Source organism: Chiloscyllium plagiosum, unplaced genomic scaffold (assembly GCF_037043375.1).
Source record: "Chiloscyllium plagiosum isolate Xiang-an unplaced genomic scaffold, Cpla_swu_hap1 HiC_scaffold_11, whole genome shotgun sequence".
Taxonomy (NCBI): Eukaryota; Metazoa; Chordata; class Chondrichthyes; order Orectolobiformes; family Hemiscylliidae; genus Chiloscyllium; species Chiloscyllium plagiosum.
This window is the reverse complement of record NW_028270149.1, coordinates 33989723-34015735: the sequence shown is the minus strand read 5'-3', so window position 1 is coordinate 34015735 and position 26013 is coordinate 33989723. Positions and strand designations below refer to the sequence as shown.

General features: G+C 39.4%; 1 protein-coding gene and 1 long non-coding RNA gene across 6 annotated transcripts in view; one reads left to right on the top strand and one right to left on the bottom strand.

Annotated features, from left to right (window-relative positions):
- Positions 1-3424, top strand: part of LOC122557315 (uncharacterized) — a 38054-nt gene extending 34630 nt beyond the window's left edge. The window contains exon 4 of the long non-coding RNA XR_006313796.2: positions 3305-3424. This is a non-coding gene — a long non-coding RNA (uncharacterized LOC122557315). The remainder of the gene's footprint in view (positions 1-3304) is intronic.
- The window catches only part of LOC122557312 (STAG2 cohesin complex component b), a 164017-nt gene that overhangs the window by 5959 nt on the left and 132045 nt on the right, over positions 1-26013 (bottom strand). For 3 of the 5 annotated variants that reach the window (XM_043704885.2, XM_043704889.2, XM_087991971.1), the window contains 9 exons: positions 24179-24271; positions 16980-17154; positions 13347-13486; positions 12773-12874; positions 11987-12135; positions 8611-8739; positions 8265-8467; positions 3545-3728; positions 1544-1651 (listed from right to left, as the gene is read on the bottom strand). In XM_043704885.2, the coding sequence (XP_043560820.1) occupies positions 1544-1651; positions 3545-3728; positions 8265-8467; positions 8611-8739; positions 11987-12135; positions 12773-12874; positions 13347-13486; positions 16980-17154; positions 24179-24271 (1283 nt within the window). The remainder of the gene's footprint in view (positions 1-1543; positions 1652-3544; positions 3729-8264; positions 8468-8610; positions 8740-11986; positions 12136-12772; positions 12875-13346; positions 13487-16979; positions 17155-24178; positions 24272-26013) is intronic. The other 2 variants (XM_043704887.2, XM_043704886.2) reach the window with 2 other exon arrangements.

The window sequence follows — 26013 nt, the reverse complement described above, 5'->3', positions numbered from 1 at the left end:
GATACATGCAATTAAAAGTTCAGATTAGCTCAAGTTTATGGGGTGGGAAGGGTAGGTGGTTGAAGATAGGCCAAAGAGAATACATTGGCTTGGACATTATAAGGTTTTTAACATTGAATAAGTTGATAAGAAATGGTCACTGTTACAAACTGTTTATTATGATTGACAGAATATGGGATTAGAAGTACATCTCACCATCAAAGAAGACATCAAAGTTATTAATAGCCGAGTTTAGGTTACATGGCAAGGAAGAGAAACTGAATTGGTGGCTATGGAACATGGTTTGTGGCGGAGTATAAAGACAGTGACTACAGACGATGTTTAACAAGAAGGTATCATATGCCTTATGTTGGACAGTCTCACAACACAAAGGATGCCGAGGTGTTGGGAGAGTTTGTACAACCTTTGTATGCTGACTTATTGCTGTCATGGCTTATGTATATGGGTGGGGTTGTGGTTGGGGGGTGTGGGGTTGGGGGGTGTGGGGCAGGGGAGGGAGGGTGAATTGTGTGGGGCTACAAAGAGAATCCGCTCAGACATTTGCTGATTACAACTGAGTAAACAAAGAGTAGAACCAAGTTCGGGATGGTTAATGAAGGTCAAACTTTGGAAGACAATGATATGGTAAACCATGTTAGACTGCAACCAACCAGAGAAAGCTTAGGGAGAGTCACATCACGTGCATCATGTCACATTCTGAAGACCTTAATTGCAACTCTGACTGGGACTGTACTCGTGTTGTGCTGGATTGGAAACTGGACTTGAGAAATTCAAAGATGAAATTACAGAAAATGTGGTCATAGGTTTGTAAAGCTATTAAAAGTTCAAAGATTACAGAAAGGAAAGTGATTTGGAGATGGGTTGATAATTTGTAAGGACTGAAGGGTCAAAAGTAGATTTGTTTTTAAAATGGGTAATAGTGGCAGATTAGCAAGGGACAAGAGGGAAACATTGAAAATACCAACTAGCATGTGGGCAAAGAAAGAAATTGGGTGGCCAATGGTTGATTAGTAACAAGGGCAAGAGGTATGATTCAACAACAAGATAAACTTAGACGGGAGGAGAAGAGAGATAGGAAAAAAGTTAAGAAAAGCGGGAGTTCAGGGTTGTGGCTGCAGTGAAGCTTGCCTTGCAGTCAAAGAAAAGGAAGGATGCAACACTTATTGAAGCTGGCAATTATTGATTTGAAGTAGAGAAAAGCAACTTCGGTTATCTTTACATCAGGATTATGCAGGAATGCAATGAGCACTTTTGGTTCATAAAGCCCAATAAGATTTCATATGATGCTGTGATTAGCAGTGAATAGCAGGTAAGTTGTGGGTCATACATATTCAGAAATGGAATTAAGGATTGAAACATAAGGAAACAAAGTTGGTAACAGTCAAATATAAATGGAACATGACTGCTCACCACAGTTTCTAATTTAATAAGTAAATCTAAGCAGGTGCAATGATTAAATAAACTGAAAAAAGCACCAAAGATAGGATAATAATTCTAACTTTCCAATTATGTAAAATGTTATTTTGCATTGTACAATACTTACATAGCATGTTGCAGATTAGATCTTAATTTAACATAGTTCATTGCAGCTCGTTCTTGTTGCCTTGCTTCCTCTTGCTGTCTCTGGGCAATTAACCAAGACATCTGACTACTGGACAAAAGAGATAAAATATATAATAAACTCAAAAGTGAATTCTTAATTTGTTCCACTAATTCAAAGTTAAAGAACTCTAAAACATTACTGTGTTATAATCTCACACATGCAAATACATATAATCACATCTGGAAATATTCTATTTTACAAGACACTCAGTTGAAAATATGTTGTTTAGCTTTCTTGTGGAGATCTGCTGCAAAGATCTTCAAAATAAATTTTTCAAGTTTCCTTGAAGCTGCTAAAATAGATCTTGAATACTGATTAAATAAAACATTTAGTTACAGCTGCGAATTAGTTCTAAAATATTCAGAGAATGGGGTGGTGAAACTTTTTCCTGGATATTTTAGGCACCAAAGAGCTTGAGTGTATGAAAAATCACTAGGTTGACACACAGTTGAAGCTTGCGCTGGGAACGTTTGCCCGAAAGATCATGATGGAGCTGACTGCCATTTAAACAGGTTGCTCCTAAGCATTAAGGCAGGTACACAGCACTTGGCTAGCACTAGAACTAAAGTCATCTTCTAATTTTGTCCAGCTAGCTGGAGGATTAATGGAAAATTTAAAATGCTACTATAAGAAATTTCACCCTTTGCTGATCATATGCTGCTAGACTTTTGAAGAGGACTTTTGAAACACATTGGGAGACTTTCAGGGACATTTGGTCAAGTGTTCACCAACACCACCAGTGTACAATCTGCTAATTATCTGAGGACTTCAACAAAAAAAAATTAAGGAAAGCTGTAATACTCAACCTTACTGAAATAGCCAGGTAAAAGGGAATGCTTTATCATTAGCATATTGATAACGGATCCCTTTGCTATTCACAAAGAATGGGGATGGGCTGGGAATTACTTATGGCCAGGCAGATCAGCATTGCTTATGGGATGGCAAGGCAGATTACTCTCTTTCTCATTATGGATAAAATATATCCCTCTTCCTCTGCAGCTCCTCTACTGGCATTCCTCTGTCGTTAATATCCAGAATCAGACACCCATGAGCTCTCACCCTCAATCTCTGAATAATCATTAAATCAGCTGTTTTATATCAGCTAGTCAACTGCAAACTCAGTGGAAATGAGTTACATATTCTGCTCCACAGTATGTGTCTAATTAATATTTGATTCTTAACCTGCAGGTGCCTGATTCACCACTTCAGGCAAATTCAAGTTATAGTTACCAATCATTAGAACTAAAATCAGACATTCAAAAAGGCATGTCTTGTCAACATAATAATCTCTTAATTATTTGCACCCTTTCACCAAAATAACACTGGGTGTTTAAAATTACTGGAAAATTGAATAGGTTAGATAGAAAAAATACTTCCTCCAGTGGAATCCAGAACAAAAATAAAATTAGAGCAGTCATTTAGGTACAAAATTAGGAAATATTGCTCAAATAAAGAATAGTGAGAATCTCAAAAACACAATCTGTGGATGCATCGTGAATTACATTTTCAAGACTATATCGTATCAAGGGAAATGGATCAAAGGCAGTTAACTGGAGCTATCATATAGATCTGTAACCAACTATTTAAATGGAAAAATCTTTTCAAAGGGAAGACCTACTCCTGTTTGGATATAGTACTTGCACAATTGGTGCAACACTCATGCATCATCAATAAACAAAGTTTTCTTTTCTCAATCTGAAGGTGCATGTGAGGACGAGAGAGATAAAAATGAAGTGAGGGAAAAGAAGAGAAAGAAAGCATAAAGATGAAGGAGCAGCACTCTGAAAGCTAGTGCTTCCAAATAAACCTGTTGGACGACAACCTAGTGTTGTGTGATTTTTAACTTTGTACACCCCAGTCCAACACAGGCGTCTACAAATTATGAATAATCAAGGAAACATTAACAGTATATGTGGGTAATGAAACCCACTGTATACATACTTGTAGTCCACAGGAGGCTGATGTTGTTGTGGCATTTGGTATACCCCCATATAACTTTCTTCTTCAGGTCTCAGCCTCTTCGCCTCTCTCATTACAGTGGAAGTCAACTGTGGGGTTTGCATCATGAGTGGTGACTGCAAACTTTGCTCTCTACTGATCCAAGATCCATCATTGCTTTCCTCTGCTATGAAATTGCACAGAATGTCAGTTTTATAACTTATCCAACATAACGAATATTATTAACCTTAAAAACTACAAAAAGATGGCTATAAAAGACAGACAAGGAATACAAAATTAAACCTCTTGCATCCTCCTCCTTCTCAGGATCTATTCCCATACCTGTCCTATTCACTGAATACTTTTGGGATAGCCATGTCTGCTGCTGTCATCCTAAAATCAGTTGTTAAGATGTGCTCAATGGGGAAGCAACAGCCGAGTGGTAATTTTGCTGGACTGTTAATCCAGAGACTCAAGTAATGTTTTGGGGACCTAGGTTGGAAATCCAACAGCAAACAATAGTAGGAGTTCTTTGTTGGCCTCCAAACTGCATTGGTAATATAGGGTGCGGTAGATATAAATCAGGAAATTAGAGATGCATATAATAAGGTAATGAGGGACTTCAATTTACATATGTATTTGTATGTACAAGATGGATTTTGGAGGAGTACATTGAGGAGCCAATTTAGAGTAGGGGTTATTTTGGATTTAATTTAATGAGAATAGGCTCATTGCTAACATTGCCATAAAGAAGCCTTTGGGAAAGTGACCGTAACATGATAGAACTTCACATCAAGTTTGAATGCAATATAGAGCATTCTGAAACTAAGGTCTCAAAACAAAGGAATTTATGAAGGTATAAGGGAAAACGTTGTCTATGGTGGACATGGGAAAAAAACTTGATGGCAAGTTTGCAATGACTAGCATAAAGTAATACGACATGGTCTACAACAGATATGTAATCCTCTGAGTTACAAACACCAAAATGGAAAGATAAATTAGCTGTAGTTAATGAAAAAAAGATGATTTAATTAGATCAAATGAAGTGGCTGGTAGTGATCCACATGCGTGTATCATATGTATATGAGGAAGTTTTTTTTATTGTTTAATTTTCTAAATACCCCCTTCTACAAATGCAAACTTCTACTTGGGTAAATAACAGCTGTGCAGCACGACACATGCTCAACCAAACAAAAGCCAAAATTAATCAATTAACCATCAAAAAAATAGATTCATCGAGATCACAAAACTCAATACTAGCATTAATATTTCCTATTTCACTTCTCACCAGCAATAAACTAACTTTGATCGTCATTAATTATGTAACTTATTTTTAAAGGGAAACTTTATCCCTTTAAATAGATCAATTTCTTTCTATGTTCTCCCTTTTCAACAAGACCGTGCTGCACATTAACCTTCATCTGGACAACAGCGACATTTTGGAAATGGGAACCATCACGGAAATTAAGCACTCAAGCACATAATTTCCAAAATACGCATTGACCTCTCACAGAAGCATTGCACACAGTTTTTCTGAACGTTTTCGAAAACAATTCACACCCAAAAAAGTATTGCACCTTTATCATAGAAAAACATCCAATTAAAATGGGATTTTGGAAGAAACCATAAGCACTAGATAGGAATAGAACTGATGATAAAGGGAAAAGGAATACTAACAGTGGAAGGGCAGTGACAAGAAATGACTTAAGACATGTAGATGACAGGAGGAAGGCTTTAAGACCACTTCTTGAAAACTGGTAAGGGACAGAAAAGACAAAGCTTTGGGAATAGAGTTCGAGAATGCAGGGCCATATTAGTATAACACATGTATACCAGCTGGATGAAATGAAAAATATAGTAAATCCCAACCAGAACAACGAAAATACAAGTTTAAAAGTTGAAGCTTAAATAAGTCAAACATAATGTGAAATGAAGTCTTGCAGACATATGGAAACAAGGATAAAGGTTCTGAAAGTCAGTCTGTTAGGATCTTGGAAGCTATTGAAGGTTAGCTACAGCAGGTGTATTGAGTGGGGTCAGTGCAAAATAGCATACAGACAAGTTCTGAAATTTATCCATTGTGCAGAACTGAAGTTAACTTTGGAGAGTCATTCCTGGAGGTGACAAAAGAACAAATAATCATTTCAGCTGAGCTGGGGAAGGAGAAGGTAGGTAAGTAGGGAGGGATGATCTTGGTCACAGATAGAACTTGGTCATCTTGGCAGCATGTGCTTGAAGCTCCTTAAGAGTTGAATAGTATAATGACATTGTGCATCCTTTGTTTGAACAGAGTTTAAAATTGGAACACTGGGGTGAAATTGCAAGACAAAAACTGCAAAACTCCACCTAGTAGTCAAAACAGCTTTAGATGTAATAAAAGGTTTCTCTCCATAGATACTGTCCAACTTGTTGACTGATTAGAATAAAAACTGAAAGTCAGTGTTCAGGCTTATCAATGATTTATTTGATTCAGAATGCTATGGTAAAAAGGGCCATGAGTGTCCTTGAACACAAAATGTTAACATATAGGTACGACAAATTAAATGTAAGCCTTCACTGCAAGGAGATGGAGTATAACAGTAAGGTGTCTTGCTACAACTACAAAGAGGTTGGTTGTCTTGTTTTAAGCAGGTTGGGATTATATTCAATGGAGTTTTGAAACATAAGATTCTGAGGGGGCTGGTCGGGATAAATTCTGAGAGACTAGTCCCCCAAATGGGGGAATCTAGAACTAGAGGAACACAGATTAAAAACAAGGGTTATCCTATTCCAAATGGAGACAGGAATTTTTTATCTTCCTCTGATGATCATATACTTAATGGTAAGGTCCTAGGAAGTATTGCTGAACAAAGGGATCTTGGAGTACAGGTTCATAGCTCCTAAAGTGGAGTCGCAGGTAGATAGGATAGTGAAGGCAGCGTTTGGTATGCTTTCCTTTATTGGTCAGAGTATTGAGTACAGGAGTTGGCAGGTCATGTTGTGGCTGTACAGGACACTGGTTAGGCCACTTGGAATATTGCATGCGATTCTGGTCTCCTTCCTATCGGAAAGATGTTGTGAAACTCGAAAGGGTTCAGAAAAGATTTACAAGAATGTTGCCAGGGTAGGAGGATTTGAGCTTATAGGGAGAGGCTGAACAGGCTGGGGCTGTTTTCTCTGGAGCGTCGGAGACTAAGGGGTGACCTTATAGAGGTTTACAAAATTATGAGGGGCGTGGATAGGGTAAATAGGCAAAGTCTTTTCCCTGGGGTTGGGGAGTCCAGGCTAGAGGGCATAGGTTTAGAGTGAGTGGGGAAATATATAAAACAGACCTATGGGGCAACATTTTCACACAGAGGGTGGTACGTATATGGAATGAGCTGCCAGAGGAAGTGGTAGAGGCTGGTATAATTGCAACATTTAAGAGGCATTTGGTGGGTATATGAATAGGAAGGGTTTGGAGGGATATGGGCTGGGTGCTGGCAGGTGAGACTAGATTGGGTTGGGATATCTGGTCAGCATGGCCAAGTTGGACCGAAGGGTCTGTTTCCATGCTGGACATCTCTATGACTCTATTTGTTCCTGGAATTTTCTCTGCAAGTAACAGTAGAGGCTGGGTTAATGAATATATTCAAGGTTAAGTCAAAAAGGTTTTTGATTGACAAGCAGATCAAGTGTTTTGAAGGACAGGCAGGAAAAGTAGAGTTAAGAGGGCCTAGTCTGTTCCTCAGTCTTGTTTTATGTGCCGTCAAATCACACCATGGCAGCTCATGGAATTTGAATTCAATTGGTGGATAAGTCTCATTAAAAAGTTGATCGACAAGAGAGTGGAGGGTAAGGATGGGGAGGCAAGAATGTAGAGTTACAAAGTCACAATCAGACCACCTAATGAATTTACAGAATAGCAGAGCAGGTTTCAGGGAGCAAATTGCCTACTCCTGCTCCATGTTCTTATATTCTTCGATCAGATACAGTGTTCTCCAAGGGTGCTGACGATCGGTCCAATAGTAGGCATGCTGTTTAGAAATGTCCAAATTTAGTTCCTAATCTGTACTGAGCTGGACCATTTCAAGTCTGACAATTATCCATGCCCAAAAGCATGCATGAATCCTTATCCACAAGAAAATAATATGAGTTTGAGATTAGTTTAGAATAATGAATCTTCAAATGAAGGCTTATTATAAGTTTATTTTGAAAAAAAGGAAGACCCTTTTGAAAGAAAAATTATATTTGCAGTGTCATGAATGTCTGCTGTACTCAATATTTAAATTATTGATGTGACGCAAACCAGGTTCTTACAAAAAAAAAAGTGTGATTACGTAATGGAAAGAACTTTTTTATCCTTACCAATAAAAGTGGGACAGTCTTGCTTCAACAGTCCAGAGTATTGCTGAGGCTACACCTGCAGTTCTAAAAGTGTACAATTTTGGTCTATATACGTAATGAGATATATACTTGGACTGGAAGCAATTGAGACGAGGTTCAATGGACTGGTTCCTGGGATGAAAAGTAAAGGTTCAGCAGATTGGTCCTTTACTCACTGGAATTTAGAAGAAAAAAAGAACCCATATTGTACAAGATGCATCATTTTCTCTACATAAACATTTGTCACCCTTCTTTGATCTACAATTTTTCAGGAGATTGTTCCATTGATTCATTAATTTTCCAGTCTTGAAGTGTATCCTGGAATAGCAATAAGTGCACCATTATAATTTACTTACTAGCAGTCATGTTAATGCATTACCTTCAGGTAATTTTCGTTTTCCTGTTGCAGGTTTTGTTTTCTTACTTCTCACAGATGAGCCTCTGCTGCTAATTCCACTGACGACAGACATTGTATCATCATCACCAGTGAGTAAGGAGTTTCTATAAGATATTAACGGAAGCCACACATCTTCCCTGTGCAATGTCATTTGTTCAGTCATGAACTTTTCAAGGTAGATATAGCTGAAATTAGCAAAGAAAACAGTTCAATAGTTATTCAGCAAAAGACAAATTGTCTAGCAAATTAACATTTTAGAGCAATTGAAGCAAAATTACACACAATTTTAGAGTATTTTTCTGCAAATACAAACACGAGCTGTACTTACAGTGTTCTCTTGTCTTGTCTGAGCAGTTTGGAAGAAAATTCACTTAGGATATCAAGAAAAGCTAAATTCACAGAAGGATATCCTTCCCCGTTTACATTGGGTTCCTTGAAGGCAAAATCAATGCCGTCTCTGCAAATTCATTGCCAATAAAATTAAAGCTAGAAAGTAACCAATGAATCCTCAAAATAAATCACATAATTAAAATACAATTAGCATACTAAATTTGACATACTGCAGGAGACAGAAAATGAACATAAAAGGTGACCAGTAACTCCATATTATTCTTTATAGACTGAACATAGCAAAACAGTCACTCAGGTTACACTTCATCTCCTCAAAACAGAGAAATCTACATCATGAGCAACAGATTGAGCATGCTAAACTGAAATAAATAAATCATGTTGCCACCTAGGAGTGTTCTTGGACAGTGAAGAAGAGCTCGACTGCACTTGCTTCTACCCTGTTGTCTGTATTTCTTAGTTTCACTAATACATTTGTTCTGGTACAGTACAACTTCCTCTTTGCTCAAACTTTTCCCTCAACTCTTTTCTATACAGGGAGATCAAAGTTGCATCAAACACTTGCAAAGCATTTCCAGTCAGTCTTTCAGGAAATGTATCACAGGAAAAGAGAGAGCCTATAAAGTGGCCAAGAGCACTGGGAAATCAGAAAATTGGGAAGACTACAAAAACAGAGGATAACAAAGAGAGAAATAAGGAAGGAGAGGAACAAATATGAAGGTAAGCTAGCCAGTAATATTAGAAATTATACTAAAAGTTTGTTTCAATACATAGAAACAAACGACAGGCAACAGTCGAAATTGGGCCACTCCAAATTGATACAGGAAGGCTAGTGATGGGAGATAAGGAAATAGCTGAAGAACCTAATAAATACTTTGTGTCAGTCTTCACAGTGGAAGACATGAGTAATATCCCAACAATTAAGGAGAGTCAGGGGGCAGAGTTGAGTATGGTGGCCATTACAAAGGAAAAAATACTTGATAAGCTAAAAGGTCTAAAAATTGATAAATCTCCTGGCCCGGATGGGTTACATCCTAGAATTCTGAGGGAGGTGGCTGAAGAAATAGTGGAGGCATTGGTTGTAATCTTTCAAAAATCACTTGAGTCAGGGGAAGTCCCAGATGATTGAAAACTCTCTGTTGTAATCTCCTTGTTCAAGAAAGGATCAAAACAAAAGATGATTAGCCTAACCTCAGTTGTCGGTAAAATTCTAGAATCCATCGTTAAGGACGAGATTTCTAAATTCTTGGAAGTGCAGGGACGAAGTGCTTGACAATCCTGTTAGAATTCTTTGAAGAGGTAACAAGTAGGTTAGACCAGGGAAACCCAGTGGATGTTGTCTACCTAGACTTCCAAAAGGCCTTTGGTAAGGTGCCTCACAGGAGGCTGCTTAGTAAAGTGAGGGCCCACGGTGTTTGAGGTGAGCTACTGGCATGGATTGAAGATTGCCTTTTGTCAGACAGCCAAAGAGTTTGGATAAAAGGCTCTTTTTCAGAATGGCAGCTGGCGACAAGAGGTGTCCCGCAGGTTTCAGTGTTGGCCGCAGTTGTTCACTTTATATATTAATGATCTGGATGAAGAGACTGGGGGCATTCTGGCGAAATTCACCAATGGTACAAAGTTGGGTGGATAAGCAGGTGGTTCTGCACACGTGGGGAGGCTACAGAAAGATTTAGACAGTTTAAGAGAATGATCCAAGAAATGGCTGATGAAATTTAATGTGAGTAAATGCAAGGTCTTGCACTTTGGAAAAAACACAGGCAAGGACTATTTTATAAACGGAGAGAAAATTCATAAAACTGAAGTACAAAGGGATCTGGGAGTGCTAGTACAAGATTCTCTGAAGATTGACACGGTGGCACAGTGGTTAGCACTGCTGCCTCACAGCGCCAGAGACCCGGGTTCAATTCCTGCCTCAGGCGACTGACTGTGTGGAGTTTGCACGTTCTCCCCGTGTCTGCGTGGGTTTCCTCCGGGTGCTCCGGTTTCCTCCCACCATCCAAAGATATGCAGGGTCAGGTGAATTTGCCATACTAAATTGCCCGTAGTGTTAGGTAAGGGGTAAATGTAGGGGTATGGGTGGGTTTCGCTTCGGCGGGTCGGTGTGGACTTGTTGGGCCGAAGGGCCTGTTTCCATACTGTAATCTAATCTAAATCTTGACTTGCAGGTTTAGTCCGTGGTTAAGAAAGCAAATGTAACATTGTCATTTAATTCAAGAGGGTTGGGATGTAAAAGCAGAAATGTGCTGAGACTTCATAAAGCTCTGGTTAGACCCCATTTAGAATACTGTGTCCAGTTTTGGGCCCCACACCACAGGAAGGCCATACTTGACACTAGAGTGTGCCCAGTGGAGATTTATACAGATGATCCCTGGAATGGTAGGTCTAACATACGATGAACGGCTGAGGATCATGGGATTGTATTCATTAGAGTTTAGAATGTTAAGGGGAGACCTAATAGAAACTTACAAGATAATGCATGGCTTAGAAAGGGTGAATGCTGGGAAATTGTTTCCATCAGGCAGGGATATTAGGACTCGTGGACACAGCCTTAGAATTAGAGGGGGTCAATTTAGAATGGAAATGAGGAGACATTTCTTCAGCGAGAGAGTGGTGGGCCTGTGGAATTCACAGCCATGGAGTGCAGTGGAGGTCGGGACATTAAATGTCTTCAAGGTAGAGATTGATAAATACTTGATCTCGCAAGGAATTAAGGAACACAGGAAGAGTGCAGCTAAGTGGCGTTGAAATGCCCCATCAGCCATGATTGAATGGCAGAGTGGACTTCATGGGCCAAATGGCCTTACTTCTACCCCTATTTCTTAAGATCTTAAGTGGGGAAAATCCAAGAAAGAATATTTCGTACAAAACTGAACAAGAAGTGGGCCTGACCTTTAGTTTGGCTCCCAATCCTATGTTTTCTCTTAACAAACCATCTATCTCCATCATATCATTCGCCTTCACTCCACCTCAGCTCATCTGTTGCTGAAACCCTCAATAACTTTGCTACTTTCAGAATAATCAGAACATGCTATTCCAGTCATCCTCACACCAGTAAACTTCAATTCATGTAAAGATGTACTGCCTGTATTCTATCTTAAGCCTTTTCATCCTCAAATCCAGTGCTACTTGACCTACAGTGGCTCTACGACACAATGACATCTCAACATTCCCTGGTATCAAATTTCTATCTGATGCTGTTGCTGTAAAGCACCTAAGGAAATTTTTCCTGCATGCAAGGAACTGTATGAACACAAAGCCCTTATTTTGTGCTTTTCCTACTCAAGTTTCCTTCCACCAGAAAAAAAGATGCCTTCCAAAGAAACTAAAATTAAATGCACATAGCAAATACTTACTTGTGCAGCATTGCTACAGCTTCCCTGGTTTTTAGCTGATCTAAGCCAAATGTTAGTGAGAAGCGCCGAGCAAGTTCTTTTACTCCACTAAATCCAGGAGCTGTTCGATCAAAATTAAGTCCAAGGTCCTGTTCTAACTCATTAAACAACTGTAAGGAATTTTTTAAAAATCAGTATGAATACAATGTAAGTCTTGAGCACTGAAAAAATGTGAAATATGTGCAATGTTGAGAAATAAAGGAGTCCATTAAGTTGATAAGGACGCTCTGCTGATTAACAAATTTAATCAATTCCCTGTTATTTGCCCACTCCAGTCTTTCCCACCCAACACAATATTATTTTCTTCACCTGACATTTTTGAACAGTATCAAACCTAAATCAAATTAGTTTTAGATGTAGCTCTGATTAATATACTGAAGAGTACTACCATTTCAAATAAGTAAACAGTATCGATGAAACTGAAGATGCAAATATTAAATGCAAAAATGCAATATTTAGATTGGAACAACAATTCTTATGTTTACACGCTTCATTCAAGACATGACATTTGAAACATTATCACAAAATCATACACATAAATAGATCATGCTACTAAATGATAGCCCATTAAATGACTTTCCAAAGTTTAATCTTTATCACCTTATTCAACATACTGATAATAGAATAACAGTCATCCATTTAAGTCCAGTGCTTGATGTGCTCTGAATATTCCTTCTTTGAAAAAAAAACAGAACACTCCCTAATTTGTAGCCCTATTCTTCTTGCAAAAAAAGATTTAAATCTTACCTGCTGTAAGCTAAGTATGAGGGTCTTTGCACACTGAATTTTATCAGTTTGTCTGCATTTGCTCATTGTTTCCTTGATGATGTCTCCATAATCATTGTAATACTAAAGTGCAAACAATCATGGTTTTAGTCAATATTATGGATTACCTTATTAATTTATAATTCTGAAACTGAAGCTGTGAGAATTCGATCCAAGATGCAAAACTTCTAATTAATTACTGGAACAGATTTGCACTGTGTGAAAGTCTTACATACACAACTATTTGTTATTCTCAACGATAGCTCACAGGGATCAAAGGGTGCACAACACTTTATGGTTTAAGTATAAAAACCATCCATTTTAGAAAGTTAGATTTATGCATGAATATATAGAAATGGACAAAAAATTTACACCTACCTGTCCTGTTCCCATTTTGCTGACAAGTTTTACAAAGAGTAATCTAACTGCAAATTCATTGCTTTTAACAGGTTTTGTTTAGTGAATCTAAAAGCCACTTTTTCTTTTGTTTGCAACTCCATTGCATGCAAAATTTCATTCAAACAAGAGATTATATTATAAAGTTAAAAATGTCTACCTTCATGTACTGCTTAAAAATATCTGCAGCTGTATTCATGTCCACCACATTATATACAATTAATTTACAGAAAGCTGCAAGAAGGTTCCTTCTTTTATGTAAAGCTTCAATTTTACTAGCTTCATCATCTTGATGTCCATCTGCAAAACACATACAATAGTTATTAAAGTTAATGAATTTGAAGTGAAGAAGCTGAACACCACAAAAAACTGAAACTTGACTTTCTGGCCCAGAGGTAAGGGGAAACAATTACTGCACCACAAGACCCTTTGCTCATTATCGATAGGACAGCCTCAGGTAATCACCATTAAAGATGCAACTTCTGGGACTGATTTGGTCCTAACTGAAATTCACTGTCAGTTCCAGGCAGAAAATGGTGAGCAGCAGCACTTTTGGCTGATGTTCTCCCAATGTCAATGCTTAGGAACAAAAGCTGGATTGTATTCCATTTCAGTTATCAGGACACTGATTCTTGAATTGAAATAGGAATGCTAGCTGACACTCCCTTTCTCTAGCCAGTATCGGACTTAGATTAGGGTTCAGTTACAAAATTCCCTAGGATTGTCTGGGAATCTCCAGAATATCTCATGCACTATTAGAAGTGGTGAAAAAGGAGTTTGTATTTTGCATTTGCAGTTATTGCTCGCAGAACTTTAACATAGCAGCTAATTGTGTGAAGCCACAAGATTAAGTACTCAAATTCAAGGAACTCAACTGCTTAAAGGTAAACATTTGCAAACAGTGGGTTTTACATGATCAGACATCAGTTGTTCAAACTTACAGCAATATATACAATTAGAATTAGCCATCATTAATATTATTACTCAGAAAAACCAGATGGCAGGCTCCAGATGTTGCCAGAAATGGAGAGTTTAGTTATAAAAATAGGCTCGATAGGCTGGAACATTTTTCACTGAGTGCAGGAGGTTGAGGTTTATAAAAATATTGACAGGCATAAAATAAGGTGAATAGCAAGGGTCTTTTCCAGAGGGTGAGGGGAGTTCAAAACTCAGGGGCATATTTTTTAAAGTGAAAGGAAAAAGTTTTAAAAATAACATGAGGTGCAACTTTATTTTTAAAAACTGAGCGATTAGTGTGTGGAATGAACTGCCAGACAAAGTGGTGGATGCAGGAATAGTTGCAACATTTGGATAAGTACATGAATAGGGAGGAATTCTTCATGGCGATCGCGGAGGCGGTTGTCTGGGAGGCGATTCCTGAAGAAGGGCTTATGCCCGAAACATCGATTCTCCTGTTCCCTGGATGCTGCCTGACCTGCTGCGCTTTTCCAGCAACACATTTCCAGCTAAGTACATTAATAGAAAAGCTTTGGAGAGATATGGACCAAATGCAGACAAGTTGGACTAGTTTAGTTTGGGAACGTGGTCAGTGTGGACTGAACGGTGTGTTTCCATGCTATATGACTCATACTCTGTGATCCCAGCTCTAGATTTTTCCACAAGAACAAACATCCCGTTTACTTGGGCCATCAAGATACCTCAAGATCTTACATGCCTCAATAAATCAAGTCTTCTACCAGTTAGAAGCCATGCCTGTCCAAGCTTGTCTCTAAAACATCATCTTAAATGTTTGTGATTGAATTCACTATTGACCTGTCGCTTCACTTAATTTTCCAGTTCATTACAGTTAGATCAACTTTCATGCCCTATAATTGTCCTCAGTTGAGCTTGAAATATTAGACTTCACCTACAGTTCTCCCTCAAACTTAACATAAAGCAAACTGTATTTATAGCTGCAGCTACCCAAGGATGCTTACTCATTAGTTAATCTTGTTGGACAATACCAGGTCTGATAGAGTCTTCTTTATGGTTGGCTTCAGAACTTGTTATCCTAAGAAACTAATTTGAAAACATGTGAACTCTTCATCAAGGACTTTTTTGTTTATCTGATTGTCCCAGTTAATGTGTAGATTAAAATCTGCCATGATAATCACCATATCTTTCTGACAAGCTCCTACTGTGTTTTTCTTTACACTCCACCCTAGGTGCCTGCATACATTTGCAAGAATGACTTGCCTTCATTGCATCTAATTTCATCCCAAACCATTTACACACCCTGAGTTTCTGAACTTAGATCATTCCTCTCAATTAAAGGTAGTTATGGCACAATATGGGCGGTACGGTGGCTCAGTGGTTAGCACTGCTGTCTTGCAGCACCAGGGACCCAGGTTTGATTCCACCCTCAGGCGACTGTCTGCGTGGAGTTTGCACATTCTCCCCGCATCTGCGTGGGTTTCCTCCGGGTGTTCCAGTTTCCTCCCACAGTCCAAAGCTGTGCAGGTGAGATGAACTAGCCATGCTAAATTGCCCATAGTAATAGGTGCATGGGTCTGGGTAGGTTACTATTAGGAGGAACAGTGTGGACTTGTGGGACCAAAGGGCCTGTTTCCGCACTATAGGAAATCTAATCTAATCTAATAAACAGAGCAACTACCTCTTCTTCCTAAATGTCTTGTATCCTTTAATAATCATGTCCCAATTTACGGGATCCTGCAAAAACTGGAAAGTCTGTGTGTTGGCTGTCAGATTTATTTCTATTTGCACTATCACCTGATAGATCGATTTTCATACAGAAAAGTGTCACTTGTCCATCCATTCTGCTATTCCAACAGTGTCCTTGCATTGACTTGCATTGTAACTGTTTGCGCTCTTAGTGTGGCATCATGAGAAAATATTGAAATTTTATTCCATATTCAAATGATCTAAATCAATTTTATGTGCCTATATGCATATCAGAAAAAGCACCGATTCTCACAATTACCTTTGGAGGACTGAACAGCAACAGTTGTTTCTATGTGCTATTCTGAAGCTGATCTAGGTGTGCACTAACCTTCCTATCCCATGAGGTACAATTTTGTTGCATAGATTTTTGTAATGATTTGGAAAACACTTTCTTCATGTTCAAACAGAAAACATTCAACATATTCCCTATGCCTTAAAGTTAGGGACAGAAGTGGTCCATTTGGCCCATCCAGTATTCAATGAGATCAATGATGATCTAATAATCCTCAACTCTGTCTTCGTACCTTACCCCATAACCCTTGATTCCCTCAATGATTAGAAATCTGTTTCAGCCTTGAATAAATCTAATGACCCATCCTGACACCCATTGTAGTAAAGAACCCCACAGATTGCCATCACTCAGACAGAAATTGGACAACATGCAAAGAACCAATTCTGGGTTGTCAATCATACTGTATGTGGACTGGAAGGTGTGCACATTAATACACAAGGCTGTGTTCTGTGCAGACAGAATGTCCAGTTGTACTGCACTTGTTTCAACTCAACAAGACAAGTGACAGCTATTTACTAGCTCAATCAGAATCAATTTGCCTGAAATTAAAACAAAACATTTCTGTTAACTGTCAATCAGCACTGATGGGTGCACTTTCCAAAGCAAGGCTTTCAGCAATGAGCCCATTTGAAAACCAATTAGCCCTCTCCTCTCATGCAGCATAAATTTTGGTTTTCCCCTTGAAGTCTTGCAAAGTGCCCTATGACTTAAAAAATGAAAAGGATGCCCTTTTCTCAGGAATTATGGGAAAAGATCTTCAAATAACAGACCGCACTGGATCGGTATAAATATGAATGTAAGGGAAATAATATCTCTCACCTGTACTTTGGTTGTCTTCCTCTTGGTCAATAAATACATGGTCTAAGATGAAGCTGAGCAACTCTGACTGTAGAGATGAATCTGGAGTGTATACCAGAGGTTCCAGAACTTCACGTCCACCTGACACAATCTGGTGGCTAAAAATCATCAGAATATCACACAAGATAGTGAAAGCCTACAAAACAAAACAGAAATGATTACTGAAAGTTACTGAATCTATTTTGAACACAAAGTCATTGCACCAATCATATGCAGCTCATAGGAAACATGAATTTAGAAGTAAACTTAAGTGTTTCTCCACATGCATTATTTTTCAAACAATGAGAATGTAAAGCGAGAGGGGTTTTTTTGCTCTCAAGAGACAACTATTCCAGTCAATAAATTAAATTCTTTCCAATATAATTGATTACCAACACAGATTTGAGATTTGTCCTTCACACTGGCTAAAATTCCAATGTGACACTACCAAGCGAAAATACTGGATAGAGAATACTGCCCAAGTATTTTTCATCAACAACCCCTGATTGGTTATCTCTCAATCAGCAACCAGGCCAGGTAAGGCACCTATAAAAGTAATTAAATTAAGTCCCTTTAAGGTAAACAGAGACTGTCTATGGAATTTACAGCATTGAACTATTTCCTGGTACAAGTAGCACAGTGGCACACTGGTTAGCATTGCTGCTTCATTGCACCAGGGAACTGGGTCTGATTCCACTCTTTGGCTGTGCAGACTGTTTCCACACTGTGGAGATTTTATGATTCTGTGGAAGTAAAAATGCAAATAGCATGATTCCATAGAAAGAAAATCAATTAAGAAAGCAGTCTCCAAAAAGGTAGAGGGGTGGTTCATTTTTCCAATATTTGCCATGGCAAGCTGGAGGACATGGTGTTATCCAACAAAAGCATATGATATAACCTCAGCACAGATTAAACTCATCCTTCAAGGCCACAGTATAATTGCTTTCACCCTGCTAGTCAATTTTAAAATAGGCAAAATAGTTTTCAGCAAATTTTAAGCATGGTTTGAGATTGGGTGGATTTCCTTTATTTGAACATTGCAGGTTATAGTCCTCAAAAGAATAGCATTAGGGTTTTTATGTACACATATACAGAGTTGAGAGAGATCCAAAACCAATAGCATTGTTCTCTCTGCATCAGTTTGCATCTTCCTCTGCTTCAAAATATTCAGCAACTTTTCAAATACCCAATCAATTCTGCCATCATGCATGGTAAGCAATTTTTATTATAAAGCAATTTCTATTTGTCTCTCTCCTGCTTACTTCATAATTACTTTTTTACTCTTTGCCACTGTCCCGCAAATCCATCTTGCTTAGTTTGTCAAGACAAAATCTTCCGACTCTTAAAAACTTGCAATGGAATTCTTTTTAGCTTTATTTACCTTGGCATCTTAAGGTGTTCCTCACAGCCATGGTTTCTTATCTTATCTGGGGCGGTACTGTGGCCTCACAGTGCCAGGGACCCAGGTTCGATTCCAGCCTCAGGCAACTGCCTGTGTGGAGTTTACACATTCTCCCCATGTCTGCGTGGGTTTGTTCCGGTTTCCTCCCACAATCCAAAGATGTGTAGGTCAGGTGAGTTGGCCATGCTAAATTACCCATAGTGTTAGGTGCATTAGTCAGAGGGAAATGGGTCTGGGCAGGTTGCTCTTCGGAGGGTCGGTGTGGACTTGTTGGGCTGAAGGGCCTGTTTCCACACTGTAGGGAATCTATATATAAAACCAATCTATCTCTGGCATCAACGGATACTGTTAGTGCACTTGCAATATGGGTTTCATGGTATTTTTGCATGGAGCACTCAACTTCACAAAGTACTCTATGCCTTAATCATTACTTTTACAAGTTTACAACTATGTTTTATCCTCCACACACAAACCCTAAAAGAGATATTCACATTTACTAAATTACCTGCATTCAAATTATGCATTTGAAGCCCTAAGCCATTTCTTTCATCTATCCTCCAAATGTCTTTGTGTTAACCATTTTTCATTTAACTAACCACTGCAGTCTTTTACAATCCTTCCACATGCAATCAGTAAATCCCACAACTGATTCCTTCATTCAGCCTACCGATATCATGAAAACAATAGTCAAATCAGTATTGACCACTTGTGGACATCACTTCCAAGATGTCTCCAACCTACGTAACATTCTTAACCCAAACCTTTGTTTTCTGTTTGTCGATCAACCACAAGTATGGGTCTTGGCCTGAAATGTCGACTTTCCTGCTCTCCGATGCTGTATGACCTGCTATGCTTCTCCAGCTCCACATCTATTGACTTAAGCTTCCAGCATCTGGCCTATCCGCCTCCAAACCTATTCATGTGTTTTTTTCAGATGCCTTTTAAATGTAGGAATTGTACCAGCCTCCACCACTTTCTCTGGTAGCTTGCTCCATACTCGCACCACCCTCTCGGTGAAAGAGTTGCCCCTTAAGTTTCTTTTAATTTTTTCCCCTCTCACCTATGCCCTCTAGTTTTGGATTTCCCCACCCCAGGGAAAAGACACTATCTATTTACCCTATCAATGCCCTTCATGATTTTAAAAAGGTCTCTAAGGTCACCCCTCAGCTTTGACACTCCAGGAAAAATAGCCCCAGTCTATTAAGCCTCTCCCTACAGATCAAACCCTCCAACCTTGGCAATATCTTTCTAAATCTTTTCTGAATTCATTCAAGTTTCACAACATCTTTCTGGTCTCCTGCAGGGAGACCAGAACTGAAAGCAGTATTCCAAAAGTGTCCTAACGAATGTCATGTACAACTGCAAAATGACCTCCCAATTCCGATACTTAAATCTCCTATGAGGAGGTTGAACAATTAATCAACTTCACAAACACGTTCCACCATGACCTCAAGTTCACCTGGACCATCTCTGATACCTCCCTCCCCTTCCTGAACCTTTCTATCTCCATTTCCAGCAACCGACTCAACATTGACATCTACTTGATACCCACCTCCTTCCACAACACCAACTCCTGTAAAAACACTATCCCTTACTTCCAATTCCTCTGCCTCTGTCACATCTGCTCCCAGGAGGAACAATTCCAATCCAGATCATCCCAGATGGCCTCTTATTTCAAGGACTGCAATTTCCCCTCCCACGTGGTCAACAATGCCCTCCAGCACATCTACTCGACCTCCCACACCGCCACCCTTGAACCCCATCCCTTTAACCGCAACAAGGATAGAAGCACTCTACCTCACTTTGCACCCTACCAATGTCCGAATACAACGCTTCATCCTCCACCATTTACGCCACTTACATTCAGACCCCACCACCAGAAATTTATTTCCCTCCCCACCCTCTTCAGCATTCCCTCTGCTACACTGTTAGGGCCACGCCCTGCCCAACCCACTCTCCACTCCCAGCACCTTCCCTTGCCACTGCAAAACCTGCGCCCACACCTACACCTCACTTCCATCTGAGGCCCCAAAGGATCCTTCCATATCTAGCAAAGATTCTCCAGTACATCCAAACACTTCATCTACTGTGCCCGTTGCTCTTGATGTAGTCTCCTCTACACTGGGGAAATAGGACACCAATTTGCTGAACGTTTCAGAGAACATCTCTGGGACGCATGCACTAAACAACCCCACCACCCTGTGGCCGACCACTTCAACTCCCCCTCCCACTCCACCAAGGACATGCACATCCTGGGCCTCCATCACCAAAGCCTAGCCACCCAATGACTGGAGGAAGAACACATCATCTTCCACCTTGGGACCCTCCAACCACATGGAATCATGTCGATTTCACCAATTTCCTCATCCCCCTCCCCTCACCTTATCCCAGATCCAACCCTTCAACTTGGCATCACTCTTCTAAACCGTCCTATCTGTCCACCTTCCTTCCCACCTATCCACTCCACCTTCTGCTCCAACCTATCACCATCATCCCATCTTCGTCTACCTATCGCCTTCCTAGCTACCTTCCCCCCCAGCCCCTGTCCCATTTAACTCTCAGCTCCCTTGCCTCCTCCCACATTCCTGATGAAGGACTTATGTCCGAAACGTTGACTCTCCTGCTCCTCGGATGCTGCCTGACCTGCTGTGCTTTTCCAGCACCACACTTTTTGACTCCCATACTTAATGAATTGATCAATAAAGGCAAGCATACCAGTCACCTTCTTCACAACCCTGTCTACCTGCAGCTCCCCTTTCAAGGAACTACGATAGTGCACTTCAAAGTCTCTTTGTTCAGCAACACTTCCCAGGACCTTACCATTAAGTGTATAAGTCCTGCCCTTATTTACCTTTCTAAAATGCAGCACCTCACAATCATCTAAATTGAACTCCATCTGTCACTCCTTGGCCCATTGGCACATCCGATCAAGATCCCATTGTATTCTGAGATAATCTTCCTCATTGTATACTACACCTCCAGTTTTGAGGTCATCTGCAAATTGAATAACTATACCTCCTACATTCACATCCGAATTATTTATAGAAATGATGAAAAGCAGTGGTCCCAGCACCAATCCGTGTGGCATTCCACTGGTCACAAACATCCAGTCTGAAACAAAATCCTCTACCACCAACCTCTGTCTCCTACCTTCCAGTCAGCTCTATATCCAAATGGCGAGTTCTCCCTGTATTTCACCTGACCCAACCTTGCTAACCAGTCTCCCATGAGGAACCTTGTTAAATGCTTTACTCAAGTCATGTAGATCACGTCCACTGCTCTGCCCTCAATCCTCTTCGTTACTTCTTCAAAAAACTCAATCAAATTTGTGAGATACAACATCCCATGCACAAAGTCACATTGACTATCCCTAACCAGTCCTTGACTTTCCAAATACATGTAAATCCTGTGTCTCAGGATTCCCTCTAACAATATGCCCACCGCCAGTATCAGGCTCACCGGTCTAGAGATCCCTGCCTTTTCCACGCCACCTTTCTTAAATAGTGGCACCATGTTAGCCAACCTCCAGTCTTACGGCACCTACAATAACCTGTAATTATTGATGAAACAAATAGCTCAGCAATGGGCCCAAAACTCACTTCCCTAGTTTCGCACCAAGTTCTCAGATACATCTGGATGAGGTCCTGGGGATGTATCCACCTTTATGCATTCTAAACTGTCAAGCAACTCCTCCTCTGTAATATGGTCATTTTGATGATACCACGTTTATTTACCCATGTTCTACTTCTTCCACATCCTTCTCCACAGTAAACACTGATGCTGAATACTCGTTCAGTATCTCCCCCATCTCCTGTGGTTCCATACATAGGCAGCTTTGCTGATCTTTGAGGAGGTCTATTCTCTCCCTAGTTACCCTTTGGTCCTTAATATCTTTGTAAAATCGTTTGGATTCTCCTTAACCCTATTTGCCAAAGCTATCTTTTTTGCCCTCCTGATTTCCCTCTTAAGTGTACTCCGACTGTCTTTATACTCTTCTGGGGATTCACTCTATCTCTGCTGTCTATACCTGAAATATGCTTTCATATTTATTTTGACCAAAACCTCAATTTCTCTAGTCATCCAGCATTCCCTATACCTATCAGCCTTGCCCTTCACCCTATAGGAACATAGTGTCTCTGGACCTGCATTCTCTCATTTTTGAAGGCTTCCTATTTTCCAGCATCCCTTTACCTGAAAACATCTGACCTCCCCCTCCCCCCATCAGCTTTTGAAAGTTCTTGCCCAATAGTGTCAAAATTGGCCATCCTCCAATTTAGAACTTTTAACTTTTAGATCAGCTCTGTCAGTTTCCATTCCTATTTTAAAACTAATAGAATTATGGGCGCTAGAGCCAAATTGCTCCCCTATAGGCACCTCAGTCACCTGCCCTGCCTTACTTCCCAAAAGGTGGTCAGGTTTTGCACTTTTGCTAGTAGGTACATTCACTTACTGAAACAGAAAATTTTCTTGTACATGCTTAACAAATTCTTCGCCATCTAAATCCATAACACTATGGCAGTCCCCATCTATGTTTGGAAAGTTAATATCCCCTACCATAATCAGATAACTGAGATCTCCTTATAAATTTGTTTCTCAATTTCCCACTGACTATTGGGGAGTCCATAATACAATCCCAATAAAGTGATCATCCCTTTCTTATTTCTCAGTTCCACACAAATAACTTCCCTCGACATATTCCCATGTATATCCTCCCTAAATACAGCCATAATGTTATTTCTAATCAAAAACATCGCTCCCGCTCCCCCTCCCCTCTTGCCCCCTTTTCATTCCTTCCTCTAGCATCTATACCCTGGAATATTAAATTGCCAGTCCTGTCCATCCCTGAGCCAGGTGTCTGTAATTGCTATGACATCCCAATCCCATCTTCCCAAACATGCCTAGTGGGGATTGACCTTATTAGCTTCTAAATAGATTTTTTTTTTCTTCAGGGGGTGACTTAACTTTGCATATACAAGTGTAAACATATGAAGAAGCATACTTCTGACACCCTTTGTTCAAATCAGAAGTGTATGCTTGGCAAAGTCTGATCCAAAATACTGACATGGCAAAAGCACACACGACACAAGATGCTTTTAACATATCTGATCCCCAATATCAGATCCTCACTAAGTTCTCTCTTGCTTCACTGTTCATTCTTTTATGCACTTGTTTCATTTTCCTTCCTCTTGATCTCTTTCTCCTAGCCAGAATTCTCTGTGTAATCCCGCTCTACAAATGCTTTTTGATTTCACAAACAAGATAACAAGCTGAGACTTGGGTCAGCGTAGAGCTGTAAAGCCGTGGCACGAACGTCATGATGCAAATTGGAATAAAAAGAATGGACAACGCACCATGTAGCATGACTCAATGAATAAAAAGCAATTCATTTTCCATTGTCCACAATAGGAATTCCCTCCACTACACTGGTTATGTCTAGCTCAACACAGTTACCACTACAAGAAAAATTAACAGAAAATTATTGAACAAACAAATTAAGTGCTACTTCAGTGATACTAAGGAGTAAAATCATGGGAAGTTGCAAACTTTTTCTGAAATGTCTTAAGCTGTCCATAAAAGGCAAATGAAAATGCAGCTTTCTCTGAAATGACCGAAGTTATAACACGAAAAGTAAACTGGGAGGGTACATTTGATGGAGGGCAGCATCTTCTTTCATTTGATCTATTGCCTAAGTGTCACCGCATTGTGTCACCTCAATATTTGCAATTGGATAATGAGATAAATAAAAACATATAGCTGCTTGAACACTTTTCCCAGTTACCTGTTCTTTAACAGCTGTGTTAACATTAGTCAGGTAGTGCTGGCAGATCTGACAGAAAGCTCGCATTTGTTTTCGTAACATTATTAGTTGGTCCTGAAAGAAAAATGTACATCTATCAATATCTTTAAATGATAAGAATATGCTGTAGAAACATATGTAATTACTTAAGAGTCAACTACATTGCTGTGGCTCTGGAGTCACATGTCGGTCAAATCAGGGAAGGACATTATCATTAGACTCTTAATTCCAGGTCTTTACTGAATTCACATTTCAACATCTGCCATGGAAGGAGTCAAAACCAAGTCCACAGAACAGCTCCTGATTAATCGTCCAGAGATAACAGTAGGCATCGCCTTTCCCCATTTGCCACTCTTCTGCCTACTTGTCCCATCTTCTTTGCATCCTTCTACAGCTTACAGCTACCTTCACTATTTACTATTCTATCCATTTTTGTGTCATCGAAGAAAGTCTCTATCATACCTCCCACATTTAAGTTTGAATCATTTATATGTACTACAAATGGCAAGGGCCCCAGCATAATGTTATGCAAAACTTCAGATTTTCATTCATTATATTAATTTAAGTTGTTACAATTATTGCAATTCAAACCGTCTTTTAAATTTGCACAATTAAGAGCAAATAAACAACGTCAAAAATAACATTACATACAATGAATTTTCAGAGAGGGAGTGAGAGATGAAACCATATGAAGCAACCAGAACTGAAGGTTCCAACTGGTTGGAATACTAAGTTGAATGGTATTCCATAATTTGTAACAAGACAGAAAGGTTGATAGCACAAATGAACAAAATGAAAATAATTTGATAGTTATTACAGAAATGTTGTTGCTATGTGACCAGGGCAGGGAACTCAACATTCAAAGGATTCACTTCCTGGAAAAATATGCAAAATGGAAAAGGAAGTAGAGTCATGTTGTTGATAAATGATCAGTCAATGCAGAGGTAGATAGTGATATAGGTTCAATAGACTGCGATGTGGAATCAGTAGGATGAAAATAAGGAATAACAATGGAAAGTTACAGGTGGAGTAAATCTATAGGCCAAAGAGTTACCACATTGTAAGACAAAGTATAAATTAAAAAATGGAGACATGCATGAATGGCAACACAATTTTCATGGGGATGTTAATCTGCGTATTAATTGGACAAATCAAAAGGGTAAAAGGTAACGCGGAAGGCAAGAGTGCACAAGGGATTGTTTCTTAAAACAAGACGTTGCACAATCTACCAGAGAACAAAATATTTTAGATCTATTAATGAGCGATGAGGTAGAATTAATAAGAGATCTTGGAATTAAGTACCCTTTTGAGAGAGTAGCAATCGCAACATGGTGGAATATTAAATTCAGTTTGAGGGACAAAGCACAGATCACAAGCCAATGTTGTCAAGTTAAATGAGAGAATGTAGAAGAGGAATGAAGAACTGTGCTGGAAAAGCAGATGAAAATCAGTAGAAGAGCAGTGACAGAAGTTTAAGCACATGCTTCAAAACATTCAGCAAAAATGTAGTCTGGTCACAAAGAAGGACTCGATGAGAAACACAAATCACCTGTGTTAACAAAGACAGTCAAGCAGAGTATCCATTCAAAAACTAAGGCAAACAAAGTGGTGAAAAACCAGTGACAGGCATGAGGATTAAGTGTTTTTTAAAGAAACCAGCTGTGGATGACTAAACAAAGAAACTGGTAAGTAATAAAAACAAACAACACCAGTTTTAATGGATATATATAAATATATATATATATATATATAAAGAATAGTGAAAGTCAGAGTGGGATCCTTGGAGGATATGCATGGGGAATTGATAATGGTGAACG